This window comes from Dipodomys ordii, unplaced genomic scaffold (assembly GCF_000151885.1).
Source record: "Dipodomys ordii isolate 6190 unplaced genomic scaffold, Dord_2.0 Scaffold106, whole genome shotgun sequence".
NCBI classification, from domain to species: domain Eukaryota; kingdom Metazoa; phylum Chordata; class Mammalia; order Rodentia; family Heteromyidae; genus Dipodomys; species Dipodomys ordii.
The window spans coordinates 7,984,675-8,007,550 of record NW_012267322.1 but is presented as its reverse complement, the minus strand read 5'-3'; the positions used below and the strand labels follow the sequence as shown (position 1 = coordinate 8,007,550).

Here is a 22,876-nt window from a genome sequence, read left to right as displayed (position 1 = left end):
GGTGTCTCAGACAGGGCTAGGGCAGACCTCAGAAGGCTCAGAGGCCCAGAGGCTCAACCCTGGCCTACACACCTGATCACAGGGGACAGACCCTGATTGTTGGCAGGGACTTGGCCAGTACCTTTCCCAATCTGGGAAGTTACTGTGAGGTGCTGTAAGGATGGTGTGGAGGTCTGATGAGAAGTGGTCACCCAATGTCCTTGGAGGGCAAAAAGGGAAGGTGGGGCTAGGAAGAGGCTGTTGCTCGGTGGTGGTCTTCACTGCCAAGCCAGGGCTAAACAAAAAGTCCTGGGTTAGTGTGTGTCTAACGCCCAAACTTGCAGACGAGCCAGAATGAGCCAGGTATGCTGGTGCTGGGTTTCAACGTGTTGCCTGCCTGCTGGGGTGCTGTGCCTTCCTAAAGGACACAGAGCCCCATTTCCTGCAGTCTCTGAGAAAGGATGGTGTCCCTAAACCCTTCATCTAGGTTCCTGGTGGCCACAGTATCAGCAGGCTTGGTGTGGAGGTGTCCCTTCTTCATTTCCCAAGACAGTGTGGCTCCTGAGCTTGCTGGACACAAACAGTGGGACCCACCTGGTACTGCCCAGTTCTCAGAGGCCTCCAGGAAGAAGTACTGACCTAGGCGAGCAGGTGGGGACTAGCTTAGGGAATAGCTAGGTCCTTAGCAGCTTGCATGCACCACTTCTGTACAGACCAGCAGGCACTGGTAGTACTGGAGCAGCTCAGGCATAGAGCTGGCCTGACTCATCTGCAATCTGCCCCTGCCTCAGGCCTGATAACTTTTCTACACATTCCATGGTCTCTGACTGGACATGGTCAGTGACTGTAAAGCACTGTGACCAGTGTTCACTGCTACTGGCCACACACAAGGGCCTGTGTCAAGAGACTCCTGGGAAGAAACAGGGGAGTTAGGAGGGAATGGGGAGCAGAGAGGGAGTTAGGTCCAGATGGTCCTTGGGTTGGTCTCAGAAAGCTGGGCTTGTGTGTGAGGGAGGTGCTGCAGGGTGCAGGCAGCCCTAGTTCCGGTCCTCAGGCCTTTAAAGCGGCTTTTTTTGGGGGGTGGGGTGGGGTGGTTGATCATGGGGCTTAGATTCAGGGTCTAGGTGCTATCCCTGAGCTCTTTTGCTCAAGGCTAGTGCTCTACGACTTTGAGCCATATCTCTACTGATAATTTTTAGGTGATAAATTAGAGAAGAGTCTCCCAGCCTTTCCTGATTAGGCTGGCTTTGAATTGCAATCCTCAGATCTCAGCCTCCTGAGTAGCTAGGATAATAGATGTGAGTTATCAGCCCCAAAGAGGCTTTCACACACTATAAACCATGTTTCCCAGGAGTCTCAAGAGGAGGAGAGAGCAGGTGGCAGGAGAAATGGGACAGAGTGGGCTCAGAGAAAGCGGGCAGAAGGTCAGGGACACTAGAGACATGGCATGGGCATGCATGTGTGTTGAGTGTACCATGTCCACTCATTTCATGGAGTCCCCACACAGAACACCCCAATTCCTGCAGGGGTGCTAGGTAGGGAGAGGAATTCTGATTGCACTTTTTCTGGATCACTGAGCCCTTAGGGTCCTGGCTGAAGAAGGAGCTGGTGAACGCAGGGACATCGCAAACTCCTTTATTATTCTGAATGTAACAAATAGAACACAATATAAAAACACATCAGAAATTGAGTGCCTGCCACTACATAAAGTATTGACTGGGGACATATTCCTTTCTACAGCTAGTTACTTAGAAAAGGCCAGTTAATGATTGTAAAAACTTTATTCTCTTGAATAACAATTCCACGAGAATTATACAAAGTACATTCAATACTTAAGGGGAAGGGGAAGTTTGGCCTGGAAACATCAGGGGTTGACTTGGACACCGGGCTGCGCAGGGGGAAGATAGGGGGTGGGGTGGGGGCTCCATTGTAAAAAATAAGAATGTGGATTGGTAGAAAAGGCCACCCACGAGGAAGCAGGGTGAGCGTGCACGGCTGGGGAGGGTGGGCGCTGCTGGGCACAGGCTCAGGCAGGCTCCGAGTTCGTGGGGGCCAGGTTTTTGTGTTTGAAATACTGTACAACTTGTTGGGGCAGCTCCGCCAGCACAGCTTTGGCCAGGGTCTCCTTTGCTGCCTACAGGGTTGAGGGTGGGGTGGGGAGGAGAGAGGAGAGTGAATGAGACCTGGGAGGGACACCATGTCCACAAAGCCCAGGGACAGGGCACTACAGAGGACCAACGTGGGGAGGGCCAGTGTATGCCCAATCCCCACTGCAAGCAGCGGCTTCCTTGATGAGAACTTTTACCTTGTGTGCTGCAGATGCCCAGAAATAACATTTTAGGATGAATTTGTCAGTGGGAGGCTTTTAGGGCAAAGAGAGAGCTGCACAGCCTAATCGGCTGGCAGGCATTGCCTGCGCACCTCTTTGGCTATGAGTGATGGTGACTGGTTTCCAGTCACGTGAGACTGTCCTGTGCACCAGCCAGTAACCCGGGCCCCAGGAAGCCACCACTTCCTGAGATAAAGCACCACCTCGGCAAACCCAGAGGCTGCTGGGAGACAGGAAGTGACCAAGTGAAGTCCACTGGGGACCCCTGAGCTCAGAGCTTGCAAGGGCCATGCAATAAGCCACTGGTCTCAAGAGGGCAGTAGCATGGCTGGGCACAGGCAGCATCTGAGACCCTGATCCCCCCCTGAAGCTCCTCACAAGGCCTGCAGCCAACCCCCTTTCCTTATGGGAGGGCCTGAGGGGGGGCTGGACGATGCCAGAGTCAACTCTAGCAACAAGATAGGAAGGTCATGAGTCCCTCCTACAGGGGCTTTCGGGAAGAGGCTGAGAGGCCCTCCATCTTTCCATACGCAGAATGAAGGGCTGGCTGAGCGTAATGGGCAGGGAAGCCTCTCACCTATGGGGACCTTTGCCCTCATTCCTCTGCCTCAAATGCTTTGCCTCTAGGGTGCCAGTCTAGATTGAGTACTGCTTGCTCCCATGCTCCCTCAGCTGTGGCAAGAGCTCACAGTGGCACCATGGCTTTGGGGCAAGGCCAGGCACAGCACCCAGCAACTCATAACCTCATAGTTCTCTAGGAAGCCAGTGGGTCTGAAGATGCAAGGTCTAAGGCTGAGCCAGACAAGCTCCCCGCCCCCCCCCCACCCGCGCCAGCCACCTTGACTGTGAGCCTTGGTTGCTCGGTCCTGTGACTGCCCCTCCTGGCCCAGACCCACACTCACGTTTCGGAACTCCCGGAAGGGCACAAACTGCACGATGTCACGGGCTGCCTCCTCGCCCGTGTGGGAGCGCAGCCTGCGGCTGTCTCCATCCAGGAATTCCATGGCAGCGAAGTCTGCGTTGCCCACGCCCACGATGATGATGGACATGGGCAGCTTGGATGCCTGCACCACGGCATGCCTGGTCTCCTCCATGTCGCTGATGACGCCGTCCGTGATGATGAGGAGGATGAAGTACTGCTGCAGGGAGGGGCCACCCAGCACTGAGCAAGCCAAGTGCCTCTCCTCCTGGCCTGTGTAACAACACTGACCTCCCCTCCTCCCCTGTTCTGGCGTCTGAGCCCCAGGTTCAGGGCTGGCTCTGTGAGTCGCTACACTTGGGCAACTGGGCCTCAGTCACTGGGCCTCAGTGTCTCCATCTGCATGATGGGAACGCTGCTGAAAGCCATGCTGTGCCTAGCACGTGGCAGCAGTCCATGGCTTCCTGACAGGCTCTGGCTTGTGCAGGGATTCATTTTACTGAGAGACTCTGGGGCAAGCTTCCCCATTCCTGCTCCCCCTGGGCAGGAGAATCTGTATCCCATTCTTTCCCTGCTCAACACAGCAGGAGAGGTAGATAGCTGCAGGGGCTGGGAGCAGGTCATCTGGGCCAGCCCTTGTGAGTTTTAAGTGCATCTGGGTCACACCCCAGCCTTGGCATTGACCGTCAGGGGGTGGGGTGGGAAGGACTGGTCTGGTATGGTTTTCCCTTTCTATGCACTGTCCAGGAGACAGCCCTGGCAGCGTGCCAGTGTCTTACCCTCTCTTACCTTCGCTGGCCTCCAGAAGGCAAGAAATTCAGGGCTAACGATGGCAGTGAGCTCTGGCCATTACCTAGCACTGTGTGTTTGCTGTGTTTACTTTTACGTTTACCCCCCTCCCCACTCATGGTGAGTGACGCTGCCGATCATTCATATATATAGTGGAATAGTTCTAAATTATTTTGGTAAAAAAAAATACTGAATAATTAGCGTGGGTGATGTGGGGGTAAAGTACAAACTGTGACAGGTAGGAAGGTGAATATTCAGGAAGCGGGCCCAGAAAATTCCAAGCCTGGCACCTCATTTTCAACTCATCTCTGTTCCAGGCCCCCTGGTGCCCTGCTCAGGGGACTCTGTTCTCTTCTCCAGCTCCGGTTTGTGGGGCTGGACTTCACTGTTGAGGTCTCTGCCTTCAGAATACTACAGCCCTGACTAGTCCTGGTCACCAGAAGCGACCAGGTTGGTTCTGAGCCACCTTTTCACCTAGCAGAGCAGCTCCCTGGGGAACTTGCAGAACCTTCCAGATCCACCCCCAGGGTGCCTTGTGTCCTGTGTGTCCTAGCGGGGAGGGAAGGAGTGGGCTGTGCCAGTGGAGACATACACCTTACCCCTTCTCACCCCCAGCTCTAGACAGCACTGTACCTTTAAGAGACCAATCCTTTGGCTGGGGATACCTGTTGCCATGGAGATGGTAGCCCAAATCCTGCAGTGGAGAGCTGCTGCCAGCCTTCATCCCTGGCTTCATGAACTTGAGAGGCCCAGATAGACCCTGTTCCTCTTCCCCACCACTGTTCCCCTAGGCGACCCTTTGACCCCACCACACATTGTCCAGAGAAATGTTCCTGGGGCTGGCAGCAGGGAGAGCGCAAGGAGGTAATCCTGGCCTTTGACTAACTGGCTGCTGTCCAGCCCCTTCCCCCTCACCCATGCACCCCCCCCCCCACATACCCTGCCCTAGCTCCCATGTCAATCAGCCCGCAGCCTTCCTCCCCAGGGATCGGTGAGGACCCAATTCCTGCAAGCGGTGGGTCCCAGCAGACAGGCCGAGGAGTCAAACACAGACATTCCCTGTCAGCTACAGGCTGAGTCCCATTTTAGAGATGGACTCAGAGACCACTGTGTGACTTGTTAAGGCCTAACAGGGACCTGACACAGTCCAGGTTCAAAGCTAAGTCAGGCTAACTCCAAAGCTGGGGCTGTTCTTTGGCATCCTCCCCTTCACCCACTGTACTAATAATACCTGTCATTGTGATCCTGGCAGGGTCTCTTCTCTTCCCTCCCCCCCCCAGTACCCTGTTTCTGAGCTGACTAGGAGACCCATCTTGGGCAGGTCTCAGAGGCTGGCCCTAGCTGTGAGCCCTCACTCCTGTGGTCAGTGAAGAGCGTAGCTGGCAGGTCCTGGGCTTCTGGCCCAGCCCGGGCAGAGCTGGCCACCCTGGAGTCTCAACAATCCATTACCACCCTAGGGCAGATTAGAAGGACTAGAGGGCTATGGAGAGCAGAACGGGGCAGAATCAGGCAGGAGGGGGCGCTGCAATCCCCACAGACAGCCCCGGGCTACCCAGCACCCAACATGACCTGTCTCTGCTCCTTTCTTCCCAGCCACAGCTCCAAGTCCACCAGAGTGTGGATTCTCCATCCCCAGCAGATGTGAACTCTGCTTCCACTGCCAGCTAGGACTCCAAGCAAGAACGCTCTGCACACTCCTCTCCCCCACGCAGCCCGGACAGCCCCTGACGCTGCATCTCACCAGCCTGGCATCCCATCCAGGCCCAGAAACAGAAATCTCACACTCAGCCTCCCACACACTTTGGGATGGACCCTCTCTTGCCTGTCTCTGGGCTTCTAGGGCTGTAAACAACCTAATGCATTTCACTTGCATTTGATTTAGAACAAATTGACCAACCCACAGCAGTTCCAGGCACTGAGAAAGCTGCACTCACCACACCTCATTTCTGAGAACTTGGCCCTGAGGGATGGGAGTGAAGGAAACGCCCAGGGTGCCGCTGGCTTCCTGGCTTCCCCTTGGTGGGGACACCAACCAGGAATGGGCCATGCGCAGCAGGCCTGGGTGTCCCAAAACAGGGGAAAGGATACTGAGCCATGATGAGTGTCTCCTAGGCCTGCTTGGAACCCTCCTGTGGCTCTCTGTTGCCCTCAGTAAGCCCCCAGGCCCCAATGGCTCCTGAGGTCTGGCAGGAGCTGGTCCTACCTCCCACAGCCCTCATACAGCACACACCAAGCCCCAGGCCTGGCCACGCGTGGCCACTGCTTGGACCACTCTGCATGCACACATCCTCTAAGGGGTAATTCTCAGGACACCCTCACCCCCATGGCCCCGTGTTCCCCAGACCCTCTGTTGGTTGAGGACACTACTGTGGACCTATACTATCTCCATCACAGGCCAGTCCCGTGATATCACTGCCAGTGCCCGCTGACCTGTCCCCTCCCTGCTTTGCCTGTGCAGGGCACCCACCGCCTTCCTAGCATGGTGCAGGGCCACACTGAGGAAGACACCCAGAGCGAATGAATGGGAGAGTGGGGCCTGCCTAGAGAGACTCCACCACCTGCTCTCCGTTTCCTGTATGTGGGAGTGAGGCATGTATGCACATATGTCTGGGAACAGGGAGAATGAAGCTACACCAAAGACTCCTCCCCAACGCCCCCCCCAAACAACAAAACACCACACACACACACACACACACACACACACACACACACACACACACAGCTTGCTTCCTTTTGAAGCTACACCAAAGACTCCTCCCCAACGCCCCCCCCAAACAACAAAACACCACACACACACACACACACACACACACACACACACACACACACACACACACACACACAGCTTGCTTCCTTTGCTGTGGACTAACAGTGCTACCCCTAGTACCACCCCCCCCCCCAAAAAAAAGAAAATTCCCTACTAGCAAGCACTTCTCACAAGCTATACACCCACCCAGCTGAGTCCTTACATTGCTTCTAGAAAGCAGGGACTGTTGTCCAGGTGAGGAGAATCAAATTCAGAGAGCTTATGCTGCCTGTCCTGGCTATATAGCCAGGAAGTGGGGGAGATAAAACAAGCTCCCCAGAGTGTGGGGTGGGGAAATTGGGTAGCCCCAGGCCCCTCCTTTGCTCTGTCCTGAGACCAGAGTAACAAGACAGGAGGAGACGGCCATATCTACTCCTGAGCCTCAGAGCAGAGGGACCTTGGCTCCCAGGGCCACACAACTTACCCAGGGGAAGCGGGCTCCAGAGGCAACTGGGAGTGCAGAAAGAGGGAGTGTGAAGGGGGAGAGGCCCAGCGTGGTCCTCACACCCTTCTGCTCAGCAGAAGGGCCTAGTTCTACTCTGAATTCAGTCTTTTTTTTTTTTTTTTGGGTCCGGTCGTGGGGCCTGAACTCTGGGCCTGGGCGCTGTCCCTCAGCTCTTCAGCTCAAGGCTAGTGCTCTACCACTTGAGCCACAGCGCCATTTCCGGCTTTTTTTCTTTTTGCTTATGTGGTGCTGAGGAATCGAACCCAGGGCCTCATGCATGCAAGGCAAGCGCTCTACCACTGAGCCACTTTCCCAGCCCTGAATTCAGTCTTTTCATCCTGTTCCCAGAACACAAGCATCCTTAGGGCTTCCTTGAGCCCCAGCCTCTCCAGACACAGGGTCCAGGTGTGGCCCACCTTCCTCAGGACCCCAGTCCACCTAGTCTAACCTCAGCTGGCAGAGGAGCCCCAAGAGCGCTGGCCTAACTCCTGCCCTTTACGTGAGTGGGTTTTCCCTGGGAAAAAAAAAAAAGCAAGCCTCTCTTCCATCTCTCAGATGACACCAAGAGATGGGCCACGGCTAGCAGCTCATGGGAGGGAATAAAGCTAATACCCTGTCCATTGCCAATGAATTCAACCCTAGGACTACCATGAACCAAACACAATGACCTTCCCAGGCCTCCATTACTGCCCATTGGGGTGGCTCTGGTCATCACACCATTCAGTGGGCAGCATCCTCATTTTATAAGAGGAAGCTGACTTAAAGCATGCAGAAAGGACTTGATCATGGCTTGGGGGCCGTGGTCAGGGCCTGTCCTGATTGTCCCTGAAGAGAAGCACTGGGTCCTTCCACTGAGCAAAAGCGGATGTCACGTTCACAGTGGAGTCCACCAGCCCCTACCTCAGGGCTCCTTCTTGCTGTTCCCTCTTTCCTGCGACACCGTTCCCTGAACCCCATCTGGGTAGTGGGAGGTGAATAACCCTGCTGGTGAGGTGTGCCTGGCTGGGTTCAACTGCATGGGTGAGGAAGGGAGAGAGCCAGGAACCTAGACCAGGCAGCAGCCTTGGCAGCCTCAGCCCTGCCAGTGAGGCCAGGGCCTGGACAGCAAGCACCAGGCCAGGGCCAGGCAATTCCTTCGCCTTCCTGTGAGGCAGGTGAGCCTCTAATTGGGCCTGGGGTCCAAAAGGTCAGCTCCAAGACCACAGGGACCACAGACTCTTGGTGACTATTGTCCTGGGAGTTCTCTGTCCTGATTGGGGGGGGGGGCAATCTCCCTGGGTCACAGGCCTACATCCTACCACACACCAATGAAATTTCCTTCCCATGTAGCTCCAGGAATCCAAGTTTGGTTCAAACCCTTACAACACAAGTGAACAGAGACAAGCAGCATCTCACCTGGATTTAGGGCCAGGGGCCGTGGACTGTCCTGCTCACCAGCCCTGTGGCAGTGCCTGGTAGGGTGCCTGGCCACCAGCAGCCCAATGCCAGCATGCACATCTACCTGTGGCTACTTACTGTGGCTGTCTGCTGCTGCGTGGCCTGGGCTGCAAAGCGGGCCACGTGGTTGACGATGGGGGAGAAGTTGGTGGGACCGTAGAATCGGATGTGGGGCAGGCAGGCAGAGTATGCCTGGGCGATGCCATCCACGCCTGCCGCAGAGAAGAATCTGCATCAGCCCCCACCCTCAGTGCTGCACCCATTCTCTGCTTGGCCAAGTCTGAGGTGATGTGGTAGCCACCTGGAAGTCCATTGTGGACACGGAGGCATCTGCTCAGGGTGGGGGTCCTGTAGTTAGCCTAGCCCTGACATACTATGTATTCGAAATAGTTGCTGCTCCAGGCCCTCAAACATCTATCTGCCCTGTGTTTCTGCCCAGGAGCTGTGGCCCAGTGAAGTGGACCCACTTGGAGATATTTGTGCCACCAGCAGGGGCACAGGGCCACATTGCTTGGCCAGGAGAGTCCATGGTTGCCAAGCTGCCGCCTAAGCTGGCGACCTGATTGATTTCCCTTTGGAATCAACTCTAGCCCAGGCTTGGGTCCTCCAGGGAAGATGGTTGCTAGGCCCAAGCAGAATCCCAGGCTGAAAGGTCCCAGGTGTGGGTTCCCAGCCCTCCTCCTCCTCTCACAGTCCATGTGCAATCCCCCTCACAGGGGGTCAGATGAGCACAGCCCTGCCCTTACATCCAGTCAGGCCAATCCATGCTGGGCCAGCAAGAAAGAGATGTAACTGGCCCCTCTCCTATTCCTGGTATACACAGGGCCTAAGCCAACCTCTTCCTCTAGCTCTCACCCAGCCACCAGGGAAGAGCAAAGCAAGCCCCGGGAGGAAAGGGGCAAGGCTAGTGACTTCTCCAAGACCCCATAGCCAGGACTGCATACCTGCAGCAGCTCTGCTTAAATTCAGCACTGCTTGACTCCAAACTCTAGCTCGCCCTCCACCTGTCACTCTGAGCAAGGGGGCCCGACCCCTCCCTCCACCCAGGGAGATGGTGGGGGCCACACTCACCTGAGCAGAAAGGGTTGGTGGGGTTGAAGTTGATGGCAAACTCATGGGAGACCTGCAATGCAGAGCAGGTGCTGAGCGGCAGCCCTCACCCCAAAATCAGCCCTGCTCCCAGCCACTACCAGATTGCGTCCCCTCGAGGGCTTACACACACACACACACACACACACACACACACCCTACACTCACTTCATGGGAAAACCAAACCTGCTACATTACCTCGCTCTCTTCTGAGTAGCCAGAGGGTCTAAGCACCTCACCCTGCTAAGATCTTCACACCTACTCTGTGCGAGGTGCCACAACAGTGAGGAGACCAAGTATCTTCCCAAAGGCCACCAGGACACTGCCCAGGCAGGGAGGAGCCCCCCATGTGAGCACGGACAGGGCAAAACTCCCAGGGAGAAGGAGAAGTTAGCTGAGAAGTTGGGGCGGGGGGGGGGAGGGAAAGGGGACAACAGGCTGAGTGAAGGTCATGTGCAAAGGCTCTGTGGTAGAAGTAGGAGAGAAGAAGGAAAGAAAAGGGAAAGGAAGGAAGGAAGGAAGGACGGAAGGAAGGAAGGAAGGAAGGGAGGGAGGGAGGTACGGAGGGAGGAAGGGATAGCTTGTTTGTAGGACAGGAATGAGGCAAGCCAAATGCAGAGAGGGCTAGGCCTGACAGGTTCTGGCCGCAGGGAAGGAGGGACAGGGCATCTGGCATCTCCTAGTTGGTTCCAATGTCCTGCTTGGCACCACTGGGCCTTTGGCCTGGCCAAGCCCCACCTCCCCAGAGTTGCCCTGTGACATTTCCAAAGAGGCTTTTGCTCAAGAAAACATCTCATTCAGCTGAGTTCTTTGAAAGCTAGCTGGTGTCCTAGCAACAGGCTCGTGCTGGGCCCGGCTGCCAGCTCGCCCTGCCCCCCGCATGGCATCCATGTAGGCCCAGAGGCCTGGTGTGGGCCCTCCAGGTTTGGGCCTCCAACCACACGGGGCTAGGCCACCCACCTCACTGGCCCTGGCCCTGTAAGTGAACACAGTGCTCCCCAGAAAGGACCGGGGGAGATGGAGGGAAGCCATGGCTTGTTCAGGAAAGGACGAAGCGGGACAGACAAGTGGCAGGGACACTGGCTGTGACAGACATCCCTCGCCCCTTGCAGCTACTCATCAGAGAGGCAGGCATGGGTTCAGAGGAGAATCCCCGAGTCCATCTGCCTACCTGGAATCCGGGCCCCTGTGACCTTCCCAAGGTGACCTTGGGAAGTCACGGTATGTCTCTGAGGCTGTGGCTCTCCAGCCCCACAGCTCCATCCCATTGGCTTCTCACTGGAGCCTCCAAGCAGCCCTGGGTTATATGAAACCTTGCCTGCCTCGTGCCCGGTCCCTCCCACACCCATCCCTAGCCACCCCTCTACTCACCTCTACCTTGTTCTCCTGGCCCCTTCTGGGCATCTGTGACCTGCCTGCCTGTCCTTCCTGCTCTCTTACTAGTGTCTAGCTAGGCTTGGACCTCTCCAACCAGCCAGGTATACCATTTGCTCTCAAGGGTCTCAGGGCCCAGCCTGCAGCTGGCCTCAAACCCATGGCCACTCTGTCTCACTGAAACCTGGCTCCACAGTCCCTCCAGGTAGAATGGGGAAACAGAGCCCACAGCTCCACTCTTGGTGGGAAGAAAATGTATCCAGCACCTTCCAAGTGCCCCACGAACACTGCTTCTTCGCTGCTTCATGCTGCCTCTTCTCCTCCTTACTCTGCTCCCCTGGCTCCATGCCCCATCCCCAGCTTGGCTGTTTCTCAACCACGGAGCTCCAGCCAGTGGCCAGAGTTCGTCCATCTTCTCAGAGCTCCTAAATCATCGTCTGCCTCTCTCCTGCGCCTCCCTCCTTTCCATCTCCCCTGTATAACCTGCCTCCCCCACTTCCCCACTCCACCAGGGTATCTGCCACCAAATGCCCAGAAACCTGGTGGCCCCACAGCCAGCACCCAGCCAGCCCTGTCCTTCCCTCCCCACCACAGCCCTTGCCTCCACCCTCCCTCCCTGCCTTCACCAGCCAGGTTCTACTCAACACCTTGATTAAGACCCACAGTGGCCCTACTGCACATAAACTCCGCCCTCTTCCCATTGCCAATGCTAGGTCCATCACCCAGCTTCTGTCAGACTTCCCTGCTCCAGAAGAGCCCCTGGGCCTCTGCTTCATTGCCTCCGTGTTGCTCTGCAAATCCCTGCCTCCTTTCCTCCTTATGGTTTGGACTGAATCCTCCAGGAAGCTTTCCCTCATCCCCTAGGCCGGGCTGGATCCCTTCCCCTGGGCTCTCTGTCCCCAGGTTGTCCCATGTCAGCCTCTGTGACATTGTCTGCCTTTAGGGACACTAGACAGGGTGCAGAAGCATGGTTACACTGAATCTCAGATGAACAGTATGGGTGATTTCCAGTAAAGTATTCCCCCCCCCCCCCCGCCAATATACAGCACATTGTTATGCTTAAGAAATTGATGCTCAGCTGGGTGCTAGTAGCTCACGCCTGTAATTCTAGCTACTCAGGAGGCTGAGATCTGAGGATTGAGGTTCAAAGCCAGCCTGGCAGGAAAGTCTGTGAGACTCTAATCTCCAATAACCCATCAGAAAAAATGAAAGTGGCACTGTGGCTCAAGTGGTAGAGTGCTAGCCTTGAGCTGAAGAGCTAAGGGACAGTGCCCAGGACCAGAGTTCAAGCCCCACAACCAACAAAAGAAAAAAAAAAAAGAAAAAGAAATTGATGCCCATGTTACATGAAAACTGCAGTGGGCATCCTGTGTGGTTACTTGCCAATTGTGGCCGCTCTGTCTATCATCCCTGCTCAACACAGGCTTCAGAGACAGGAAGCCGTGGTGCCTGCATGCAGTCCAGGCCTAAGACATGAATGGGCTCTGCAGACTGAACACTGGGCCTCCTACCCAAGACCTTCCCAAAGCAGATCCTGGGGAAGGGGAAGATAGATACACACACACACACACACACACACACACACACACACACACACACACACACACACACACACACACACACCCTTTGCAACTAGAAGAAAACGAAGTCCAGCTTCACTCACCTTCCAGTCTGGTGGTAACTGGGCCCCAAATCCTAGAGCTGGAAACATCTTGTCACTAATCACAGAGCGGAAAGAAAAACAGGCTGACGCATCTGGACATGGGCCTCCAACCACCCACATTCTCCCATCCTGGCCCCTGACCAGGTCCTTGCCTGTATACCTCCATCGACAGAGAAAAAGCTGGTCCCTGAAGGAAAAGCTGTTAACAACAATAACAACAACAACAAAATTTCCACTGAACCCAGACTCTGCCCATGGCAGACATTGCTAATCAACAACAGCACTGCTAACCAGTGCCTGGATACAGCTTTCTAGATCCTTCTCAAACTAAGACCTTGAGCAGCCACTAAGCCAAGGTCATGTTTATGGCTGGGGAAAATGCTCCTAAAATAAGAACTCTGCTTTAGCAATCAGGATCATCCACTATCTGGCCCCAGAGCCTGCCTGTCCCCTCTCTGTCCCCCAGCCCTGGCCAGTGATCATTTGCAGTTCTTCACACACAATAGGATGCTTCCTTGTCTCAACCTCAATTTGGCTGTGTCCCACCTGTCCCCAATCTTTTCCCTCTTAGCAAACTCCTATTTGTCCTCTAAAACCCAACTGAAATGGCCTCTTCTCTCTATGGGTCATTGATGGGCCCTTATACCCCATTAAATGCCTCTTATTGGTGTTCTCAGAGCCTCCCGCCTCACATGTAAACATGTCTCAAAGAACTCCAATGCTTTCTTCTCCCTCCTTCTTTTAGTTAGGCTCCTGGAGGGTTGTCATGAAGCTGTCAGTGTAGAGCAAGGGAGACAGACCAGTAAGAAGGTAGCTTAAATGAGCTCGGTGGAAGGTGATGGTGACTCAAACTCGGTGCCTTGAGTTCACCAGGGCCTGGCCATGTTGGAATACCTATTTGATGGCCAAATGAAGGGCCTGACTATTCAGTGAACAGGGGAGTCTATAAAGCAGCAACTCCAGGGTCCACAGGTGACAAGCCAGCTCCCCAGGCTACAGGAAAATAACAGACCGGCAGAGTCCTCTCCAAGCTTACCTGTCGTAATCCTGGATGATCTGCCCCACCGCCCAGATGGCTGACAGGTATTCGTTGGTGCCCATGGGGTTGATATAGTGCAGAGAAGAAGGGTCGAGGGGATTCCCATTGGAGGCTGTGAAGTCTATCCCCACCTGTGGAGTAGGGAGAAAGGCCACTCAGCATGGCTGCTGGGAAGAGGCTGAAGGGACCCAGGAATACCACTGGTCTCCAAGCCCCCAAGCCTCTATATAACATGGCCTGAAGCCACAAGTGTCTGATTCTATCACTCTTTGGCTCTAACACCATCCATAGCTCCCTCCTGTCCAAACATACAGTCTACTGCCCAGGTGTGATACCAGACAAATTCATAGCTCTCTGGCTCTTTGGTCTCCTCACTATCATCTACCCACCCTTTCAACTATTCCTGTTCCCAGACCTTTATCTTTATCTGTAAGGCTTCCTGGGCCTGAAGACCTGGGCCAGCTTTTTTCCCCCTAATCCTTTTTCCTGGCCCTATTAAGCTGCCTCTGCCCCACTGAACCTCTCCCAGATCCTCACCCCAAACCCAAGCCACCTGTGCCCTCTCTTCTGGGGCCAGACATGTTGTTGCCCCTGGAAAGTCCTTCCTGAGGTTTAGCTCAAATCCCTTCTGTGGCAATAAAGCCTAAGTCCCCGGGAGGCTGGGGAGAGAGGACTTACGGTGAACATGAGCTGGCAGCCACCCAGGATGTAGTCCAGGAAGGAGTAGTCTCGGTGAATCTGGAAGAAGTAGAACTCAGTGGGTCACATTGGTCACCCATGCCCTCAGGGAAGTGTCACTCAATGTCCCCACATTGGTAGCCACCAGGAGGCCAAAACCAGCAGAGGAGATTAATCAAATTATAACAAATCCCAGAGTTCTTGGCAATAAAGGCCTCAGAAGACAGTTGTCAGTGGGCAGGGATACTAGCATGAGTGTGTGTGTGTGTGTGCACGCATGTGCAGACACACAGTTCCAGGCAGGGTCCCGGTGCCAGCATTAATCAATTACCCCGTGGTGCAAGTCTCCTTACTCAGTGTTGTCTGGTCCCTAACCTCCTCCCAGCCCTAAATGCTGTCTAAACAGGAGTCCTGGCCTAGGGCCATGGCCTCCTCATGAGTTAATGAAGTTGTTCCTGACTGCATCCGTTTGGCTGGCCTTGCCTCCTCCTGGCACGGGTGCACTGGCCTTTCCATTTCAGTGGAGTTGGATGCTTTCTCCCACAGACATGGGAGAAGTTCATTTAAGCTCATTAATGGGGGAGAGGGAAAGGCTGAGCAGGAGAAAAGGAGAGGAGTGATGGAGTGATGTGTGGGAAATGAGGACAGACATGGTGCCTGGTCTCTGCAGCATGAATTTTTGTGGCACTGCCACTGAAGCGTGGTAACGATCCCATGACAGCTGGCGTCCCGACTAGAAATGGACGTCAGGGGCTGACTGGCCTCTGATAAAAGCAGTGCCACACAAGCCCCGTACCTTATACCCAAGTCCAGGCTCTTGCTGTCTAGCCCAGGGCTCCTTCCCTAATGTCTTACCTGTCCAGCAGGTAGGTGACCACCACCTATCCATGACAACAGCGTGGCCCCTTCTGCTGTGAGCTCTGCTGCATTCTAGGCCTCAGTGGCCCAGCTATATCTTGGGGACCACAGCTGCCTGGGCTTCACTGATGCTAGAGAAGAAAGTGCCCCATCCCTGGTCCCCTGCCCACCAATGCCCAGCATGCACTGAGTAAGCCACCAGCATGGGCAGCGGTGGCTGCTAATAATTTGCAACCAGGGATAGATGGCATATGAGGTGAATCGTCCACGCTCTATCTTGCTCACCTACCCACTCTTACAGATGTGGAGACGGAGGCTCAGTGAGCCAATGCATGGCAGGGGCAGACCTGACGCCAGGCCTCACTGATGTAAGCTCTGTAGGATGCCCATCTATCTGCAGTGTTCCCGCCACTCACCTTGCAGGAGCGCAAAATGATCACACCAGAGTTTCTGTAGCTCTTCTTCTTCCTCTGCTTCTTGGGGTTGATGCACTCCAACTCCAGCTGCCACCGGAGCGGAGAGAGGCTCAGCTGCGGCTGAGTGGGGTCAGACCCCCACAAACCCTCCCGAGTCTCCATCCCTGCCATGACACGGGACAGCTGGCCCCGTGCCCGACACGGCAGGAGACTCTCAACTGCCCCTCCAGGCCCCGACCATGCTCAGAGCCCAGGGCCTGACCTTGGGTTTAGGAACAGCTGTGACTGCACGCCACAGGCCAGGCCTGCTCCATCTCACTTCATCCCGCCCTACACCTCTGCCCCCCCCTGACAGATGGAGAAACTGAGGCCCAGGCACCGTGAGAACTGCTCAGGAAGAGGCAGGATTTAAACCCCAGTGTGCCTGACTCAGAGCCCCGGGGCCCCGGAGGTGGCTGATGGGGGCCCACAGCTCACCGGGACGCCGTCGCGAGCCTCACTCATCTGCAACACAGAAGTCTGGAACTCACCGATGAAGTCGTGGCCACCATCATTGTCATAGTCGTAGCACATGACCTGGGGTGGGCCCAGCATGGTCACCTCGGGGCTGTCCTGTGTCAGGACCTCGAGAAAACCCTAGTATCTGTCTCAATGTCTTTGGGGCTCCAGCGATGCCTCCTACAGGAAGCCTTTCTGGACTACCTAGGAAGGAGGCTCCAGGTGCACAGAGCTCACCTCCCGACACCGCTGACCTGGTCCTCTCTGGTTGGGATCCTCCGGCTCCTATTAGCTTTTGAACTTTGGGCCTCACTCAGCTTGCTTTCTTGATGGGCATTCTATCACTTGAACCATGCCTCCAGGTCAGCTTTTTGCTGGCTACTTTTGGAAAAAAGTCACATGACCTTTCTGCTCAGGCTGGCTTTTTTTTTTTTTTTTAAAGCAATTTGTTTTGTGCCATCGTTGGAGCTTGAACTCAGGGCCTGCACACTGTCCTTTAGCATTTTCATTCAAGGCTTAGCTCCACTTCCAGCTTTTTGGTCCTTAACCAGAGATAAGTATCTCTTGGACTTTCCTTCCCAGGCTGGCTCTGAGCCACAATCCTCAGATCTCAGCCTCCTGAGTGGCTAGGATCACCGGTGTGAGCCATCCATCACCCAGCTTAGACTGCTCTTCTTAGCAGAGATGGTGACAGAGACCTGAGCCCAGCGCCCATGATAGTGGGAGGCTGAAGGCAGAGACTTCTACACCCTTCCTATTGACAGGTACTCAGAGACTCAGAGAGCAAAACACCTGGCCAAAGCCTCAATAGCACCAAGCAATCACCGGGGACCAGGGCCCAAGTGCTTTGGAACCATCCACACCCCCATCCTTTTAGAGAGACAGTGGCCATAGTCCTCCTGTGACCATACTTGCAGGGCAGGTGTGTCTTTATCATCCCAGCCAGCAGTGCCGCAGGCTTTCTGGAAGGAGGGGCACTGTAGAAGCAGGGCTCTGGGAGACCCTGACCAGGGAAACACAGGACCCAGCTTCCCACGCCCACCCTGCAAGAAGGGGGCTATCTTAGTGAAATCTCGGGTAGGGCGAGGCGCAGGCCCCTGAGCCCAATACCTGGATGGGCTTCTCCAAATCTCCGTCACACAAGGACACCAGGGGCACGGTGAATGGCTTCCACACGGGGTCCAGTGTGTACTTGATCACCTGCAGGGCAGCGAGGGGTAGGACTGCGCTCAGGCCCAGTGAGGATGGGGCTGCAGAGATGGGGGCCCTCTGTGATAGCCCAGGCCCCACACCCACCTCAGTCCTGTGCACCAGCATCCATTTGCCATCGTCCCCTGGCTTGTAAAACTCCAGAAACGGGTCTGATTTTCCAAAGAGATCCTGGGGGGGGGGGGACAGAACATGAGCAAGGGACACACACGGCTTGTCTTGGGCATGATGTAGCCTGGACACCTCCCATTGCACAGCTGGGCCAGCCTGGCCCCTTCCCTTTGGACTCTGTAAAGCTAGGTAAGAGACTGGGGCAGCTGCAGCCCTGCTGAGCCTGAGAATCCAAGAGTGCTGGAGCCAAAGCCTCTATGGCCCAGAAGGACCTCAGCCCCCACCCCCACCCCCAGTACAGGCCCAGGCTACCCAGACAGGAGTTTATTTTAGTGAGACTGAAAATAACAACTATGTTGTTGAAGGAATTACTGACGGGATCGATGGCCTTTAGAGATCCTGTAAAGAGGTTAAATGCCAGTGAGTAGACGGAAAGCAAAATGAGTAGAGTCTCCATTAGAAATGGAAATGTGGGAGGGCGGGCTGACCAAGGCTGCTGCCATTTCCATGAGATGTCAGAGGTCATGTGGTGTCAGAGGTCATGTGGAAGAGCATCAGAGAGGGCACCACGAGAATCATGAGAATGTTTAAGGAAGAGCGAAAGACTGAGTGTAAGTGTGAAGGTCCTGAGACGAGAGGGCTCCTGGTTTAATCTGTGGCAAGGAACGGGACCCCTGTTCTCACTCACACAAGCCCTCCATGCTGCTCACCTTCTTGTCCAGCTTCCTGCCTGCCAGGCTCAGAGTGATGACCCGGTTGTCTGACAGCTCCTGGGCGGCGATCTGTAAGGTAGGGGGTAAGGAGGGGGTGCCAGCTGCTCCCACTCTTCAACTAGCCAGGCACAGTGGGTGCAGGGTGCCCCAGATCCAACTGTCTGGCCTGGGAAGGGGGACGGGGTGCAGAAAAGTAGAACGGTCTCTGGGCTTCCTCAAATCTTCGTTTCCAGTTTCTAGAATCCCATCCAACTATGAGGAACTAGAAGCGGCTCCATGTGGCTCAGGAGAGGGGGCTTAGGGGTGGGGGAGATGACCCAGGGACCAGATTGGGGGCAGGGAGGTCCTTGGGGAGAGGTTTGGGAGTAGAGTGTAGTACAGTCTCCCTAGGCTCTGTAGTCCCCACCATCCTCAGAGGGTCAAGGGACCAGTACTACAGCATCTGCACTGTGCAGCTGGGGAAAATGAGGCCCCCAGCAAGGGCACGAGCCAGCTAAACACCCTGAGGTGTCCCATCCACTGGCCATCTGTCCTGTCTTCTCCACAGCCATGGACTTCTAACCACAGCCCAGCCGGCTGTGACCTGAAGGCTGCTAAGAGTCCTCTCTGGCGGCCCTGACCCCCCTCCTCCAGCAACACAAGCAGGCTGAAGCCCTCTCAGCCTGGCTAGGGCTTCCTCTCACTTCTCGGCCTCCAAGATGGCTTCCCAAGGTAAGCTAGTCTTCTGCTTCAGGCACCACAGCCTCTCCCCTTTCGGTCCTCCAGCTGGCCTCATGGGAGGGCAGAACCTAGCATTACCCCCATTTCCCAGAGGAGGCCCGAAAGGAGGCCTAGCGCGGAGGCTGGGCGCCTTGCACACAGTCTAGGATGCTCAGGGGACAGGATGGATGGAGTCAGTTTGCCTTGAACCCAGGGCATGAAGTAAAGGAATGAGAGCTAAGTGGGGGAGGGTGGGGTCCTGCATGGCTCTCATCCGCCGTGGGCAGCATGGGCCAGGGAGGGGCAGACAGACAGACACAGACTGCACATTGCAGGGGTCAGCTGCCTTGGGAGATGTGCCCAGGGGCTTCCTCAGGTCTCACTGCCCTCATCTGTGAAATGGTGGGGGGCGAGGGGGGAGGGCTGCTTTCTAGGGCTCCGAGGAAGGAGGCAATCCTCCGCAGGAAGGGCTTGTGCAAGGCCGAGATCACTGCGCATCCCAGGGGGAAATCACTGCGCATCGCTGAAATCACTGTGCATCACATACTCGAACAGAGCCCCGTGCGTGTGTGTGTGTGTGTGTGTGTGTGCACGTGCCAGGCTGCTGAAAGCCCAGGGGAGGAAGGCGTGGGGGGGGCAGTACAGGGAGGGGGGCGCTGGGAGGATGCTGGAGACCTCTGGGATGAGAAGATGGCCCCTGACCCAGGAACTGCTGCGTGTGGGGCCTTCTGACTGGCAGCCCCCCAGCACGGCAGCCCCCCAGCGCGGTATTTGTGGAGCCAGGAGCCGTTGCTAAGAGACCTGTTGCTAAGTTGTAAGTTGGGCCTTTTTACTCCCAACAAAGCTGGTGATTATCTTCCAGAGGAGCAGCCCATTGATGGGGGAGGGCGGGTGGAGGGGGAGCCATACCGTAATCATGCCCTTCCCTGCGGGCTTGTCATTCAGCAGCACCAGAGGCCGAGTGATCTTCTTGCTGGAGACAATCTACGAGGGGTGGGTGGGGTGGGGGTGGAAACAAGAGATGGGGGAAGGGCTCAGGATGGTGGGGAAGGTTCCCAGGGGCAGGGGATCCTTAACAGCCAGTCCACCTGCTGCCTCTTGCCAAGACTGGCTTAACCGCAGGTGCAGGATCCCGGGCACAATGGCACAGTGACCAGCATTTGCCAAGCTGGGAAAGCCCAGAGAGGGGAAGCCACTCTCCCAGGGTCCCACAGCTAGGTCTGGCAGTCTAACAGGCACGGACCTGGCTTGCTCTCTGGATAAAGCTCCCTGCAGGGCTCATAAGGTCTTCCCCAGCACATGCACAGGCCCCCACGCACAGGGCAAACTGTGATGTTTCCCATGTATTTCCATATGTCCAGCTGATAACACATGCACCCAGGGGTGCACGGAAGAGACCCACTGAAAAGCTCTTCGTGGGTGTGCCTGTCCGCTGCACCCCACTTCATGACAAGGCACCCAGTCTACAGTGTACCCCAAACACTGTATCACCAGCTCCCCTGCCCTCTAGAGCAGAGGGGGGCTCAGCCTAGAGCTGGCCTGGCCAGGGATGGGCAGGCAGGACTGGAGACACGGCTGGGGGCAGTGGCTCAGGGAAAGTCGCACAGCTGTTTCAGCCCGAGGCTGTGTGTCCATCCCTGCCCTGCCTAGCACCAAGCTCTGGGCTGCTATCCTGGCCCGTGTGGGTTCCCTGCCCCACCTATGTCTTTAAGACCTGCTCCTGCATTACCTTTATAGTTTTTTTCTTCTTCAGACCTATGTAGGCCAGGTTAGCCTCTAACTTGCTATCCTCCTGCCTCAGCCTCCCAAACTTACAAACTGTGATTCCATGACATCTGGCTTCTAATCTTCTGTTTCATTCCTTTGCCATTCCTCTAGGCTAGACAGACTTATAATCATCATCTTGAAGTGAAATTTGGGGAAACTGAGGCCCACAAGGAGGTGAGGGCTTGTCTAAGAGCATTCAGCTGGCTGCCAGTTCACTCATGCCTATAATCCTGGCTACTTTTGAGAGACGCTCTAGAGGATCACAGTACAAAGCCAGCTTGAGAAGAAAAGACCTCAGGACTACATCTCCTATTAATCAGCAAAAAGCTGAGTTGGAGGCATGGCTCAAGTGATAGAGCATTAGGCATGTGAAGCAAACTGAGCAATTGGAGGGTTCTAAGTTCAAATCCCAGCAGTAGCCAAAACGCTAAAAAACAAAACAAACAAACAGAAATGGGACAAAGCCATAAGAACTGAGACTAGGGTGGGGAGCTTCTGGCTCTGTCCTGCCTAGACTCCAGCATCAGAGCCCAGGACTGAGCTGGATAGGGAAGTGTGGCTCAGAGAGGAAAAGAAAAGACTCAAGGTCACACAGTAGGTGGAACGGCAAGCATGGGTGTCTCGTTGTTCCTTCTGCAGGACACCAAGACCATACCTGAGCTGGATGCTGGTGGCTCATGCCTGTAATCCTAACCACGCAGGGGGCTGAGATCTGAGGATCTTAGTTCCAAGCCAGCTGGGCAGGAAAGTTCATGAGACTCTTATCTCCAATAAACTACTCAGAAAAAGCCAGAAGGAAGTAGCACTGTGGCCAAATGGTACAGCACTATCCTTGAGCACAAAGATGCTCAGGAAGGCCAGGTGCTGGTGGCTCATGCCTGTAATCCTAGCTACTCAGGAGGCTGAGATCTGAGGATCCTGGTTCAAAGCCAGCCAGGGCAGGAAAGTCTGTGAGACTCTTATCTCCAAGAAACCACTAGAAATCCAGAAATGGTGCTATGGCTCAAGCAGTAGAGCACTTGCCTTGAGCTGCAGAGCTGAGGGATAGCGCCCAGGCCCAGGACCCACAAAAAACAAACAAGAACAACAAAAAGACCACACCTGATGAATTTCACATCACTAGGGATGGAACCTAGGACTCTGTGCCTATGAGGTGGGCGCTGTGGTGCTGAGCCAGCCCACACCTGATGACTTCCAATCACCGCATCCCGGCTCAGGCTACCACAGGGCATGGCTGCCGCTGCCGGCAGGTCTCCAGCCTGGCCCCACTCCACCCAGCCACATTCCCTCTGGGCCTATTGGCTCCCCGGCCATCCACATCCACACACAAGGAGCCAGCAGGGAGAGACTGAGGGCAGCGCCCCACGCCTGCCCGAGGGAGGAGCTGGACTGACCGTGCCCAGGCTACAGGAGAAATGGCCCAGAAAGTCATGCTCGTCCAGCTGCGTGCTGGACTTGTCCTGGTCAAACAGGGCGAACTTGAGCTTCTGCACCTCTTCGAAGTGGTAGTCGAGGACAAACTTCTTGGAGAAGGCAGGGTTGAGGTTGTTGATGGCCGTTTCTGTCCTGTCGTACTGGCACAGGGGGCAGGGAAGCAGAGGAGTCAGTGTCCACCTTTTCCTTCCACACAGAAGCACACAGAGGTCACGGGATGTACCCAAGCTTGAAAAACCCAGGCCTGACTCTTACAGCCCTGCTTCATTCCCTGGTGCCAGGGTCAGAGGTCAGGCCCTGGCCTGGCCTGGGCCAGTGACAAGAGGACAAGTTCCCCTCCCCAGCTAGGCCTCAGTTCCCACTGGTGTAAAATGGAGGATTTAACACTTTATACCTTTGAAGCCCTTTGTTTGCTCCTACACATTTTACACAGAAATAGGAGTGAGGGGTGCGGGGGGGGGGCAGGGGCAGGGTTACCACACTCCAGGAGATGTTCACATCTTGCATAGAATGAGGGATTTCCACAGCTGACACACTGCCTGGGGGAGACCCCCAAGCTGGGAGGTATTGTGGGTACCTGGCAGCACTGACCGGAACAGAAACTCTGTCTCTTGACCTCTGGAC

The 22,876-nt window shown here is 55.4% G+C and overlaps 1 protein-coding gene across 2 annotated transcripts in view; it reads right to left on the bottom strand.

The window, feature by feature from the left end:
- Window positions 1–1,598: 1,598 nt before the first annotated feature.
- The window catches only part of Cpne2 (copine II), a 32,303-nt gene continuing 11,025 nt past the window's right edge, over window positions 1,599–22,876 (bottom strand). The window contains exons 3-16 of one of the 2 annotated variants that reach the window (XM_013027898.1): window positions 22,213–22,392; window positions 19,961–20,035; window positions 18,350–18,421; window positions 17,616–17,699; window positions 17,430–17,519; window positions 16,299–16,397; window positions 15,822–15,908; window positions 14,548–14,607; window positions 13,867–14,000; window positions 12,831–12,885; window positions 9,776–9,827; window positions 8,783–8,916; window positions 3,211–3,444; window positions 1,599–2,113 (exon numbers count right to left, since the gene is read on the bottom strand). In XM_013027898.1, the coding sequence (XP_012883352.1) occupies window positions 2,006–2,113; window positions 3,211–3,444; window positions 8,783–8,916; window positions 9,776–9,827; window positions 12,831–12,885; window positions 13,867–14,000; window positions 14,548–14,607; window positions 15,822–15,908; window positions 16,299–16,397; window positions 17,430–17,519; window positions 17,616–17,699; window positions 18,350–18,421; window positions 19,961–20,035; window positions 22,213–22,392 (1,464 nt within the window). In that variant the 3' untranslated portion in view covers window positions 1,599–2,005. Of the gene's footprint in view, window positions 2,114–3,210; window positions 3,448–8,782; window positions 8,917–9,775; window positions 9,828–12,830; window positions 12,886–13,866; window positions 14,001–14,547; window positions 14,608–15,821; window positions 15,909–16,298; window positions 16,398–17,429; window positions 17,520–17,615; window positions 17,700–18,349; window positions 18,422–19,960; window positions 20,036–22,212; window positions 22,393–22,876 lie in introns of both variants that reach the window. The other variant, XM_013027897.1, reaches the window with a different exon arrangement.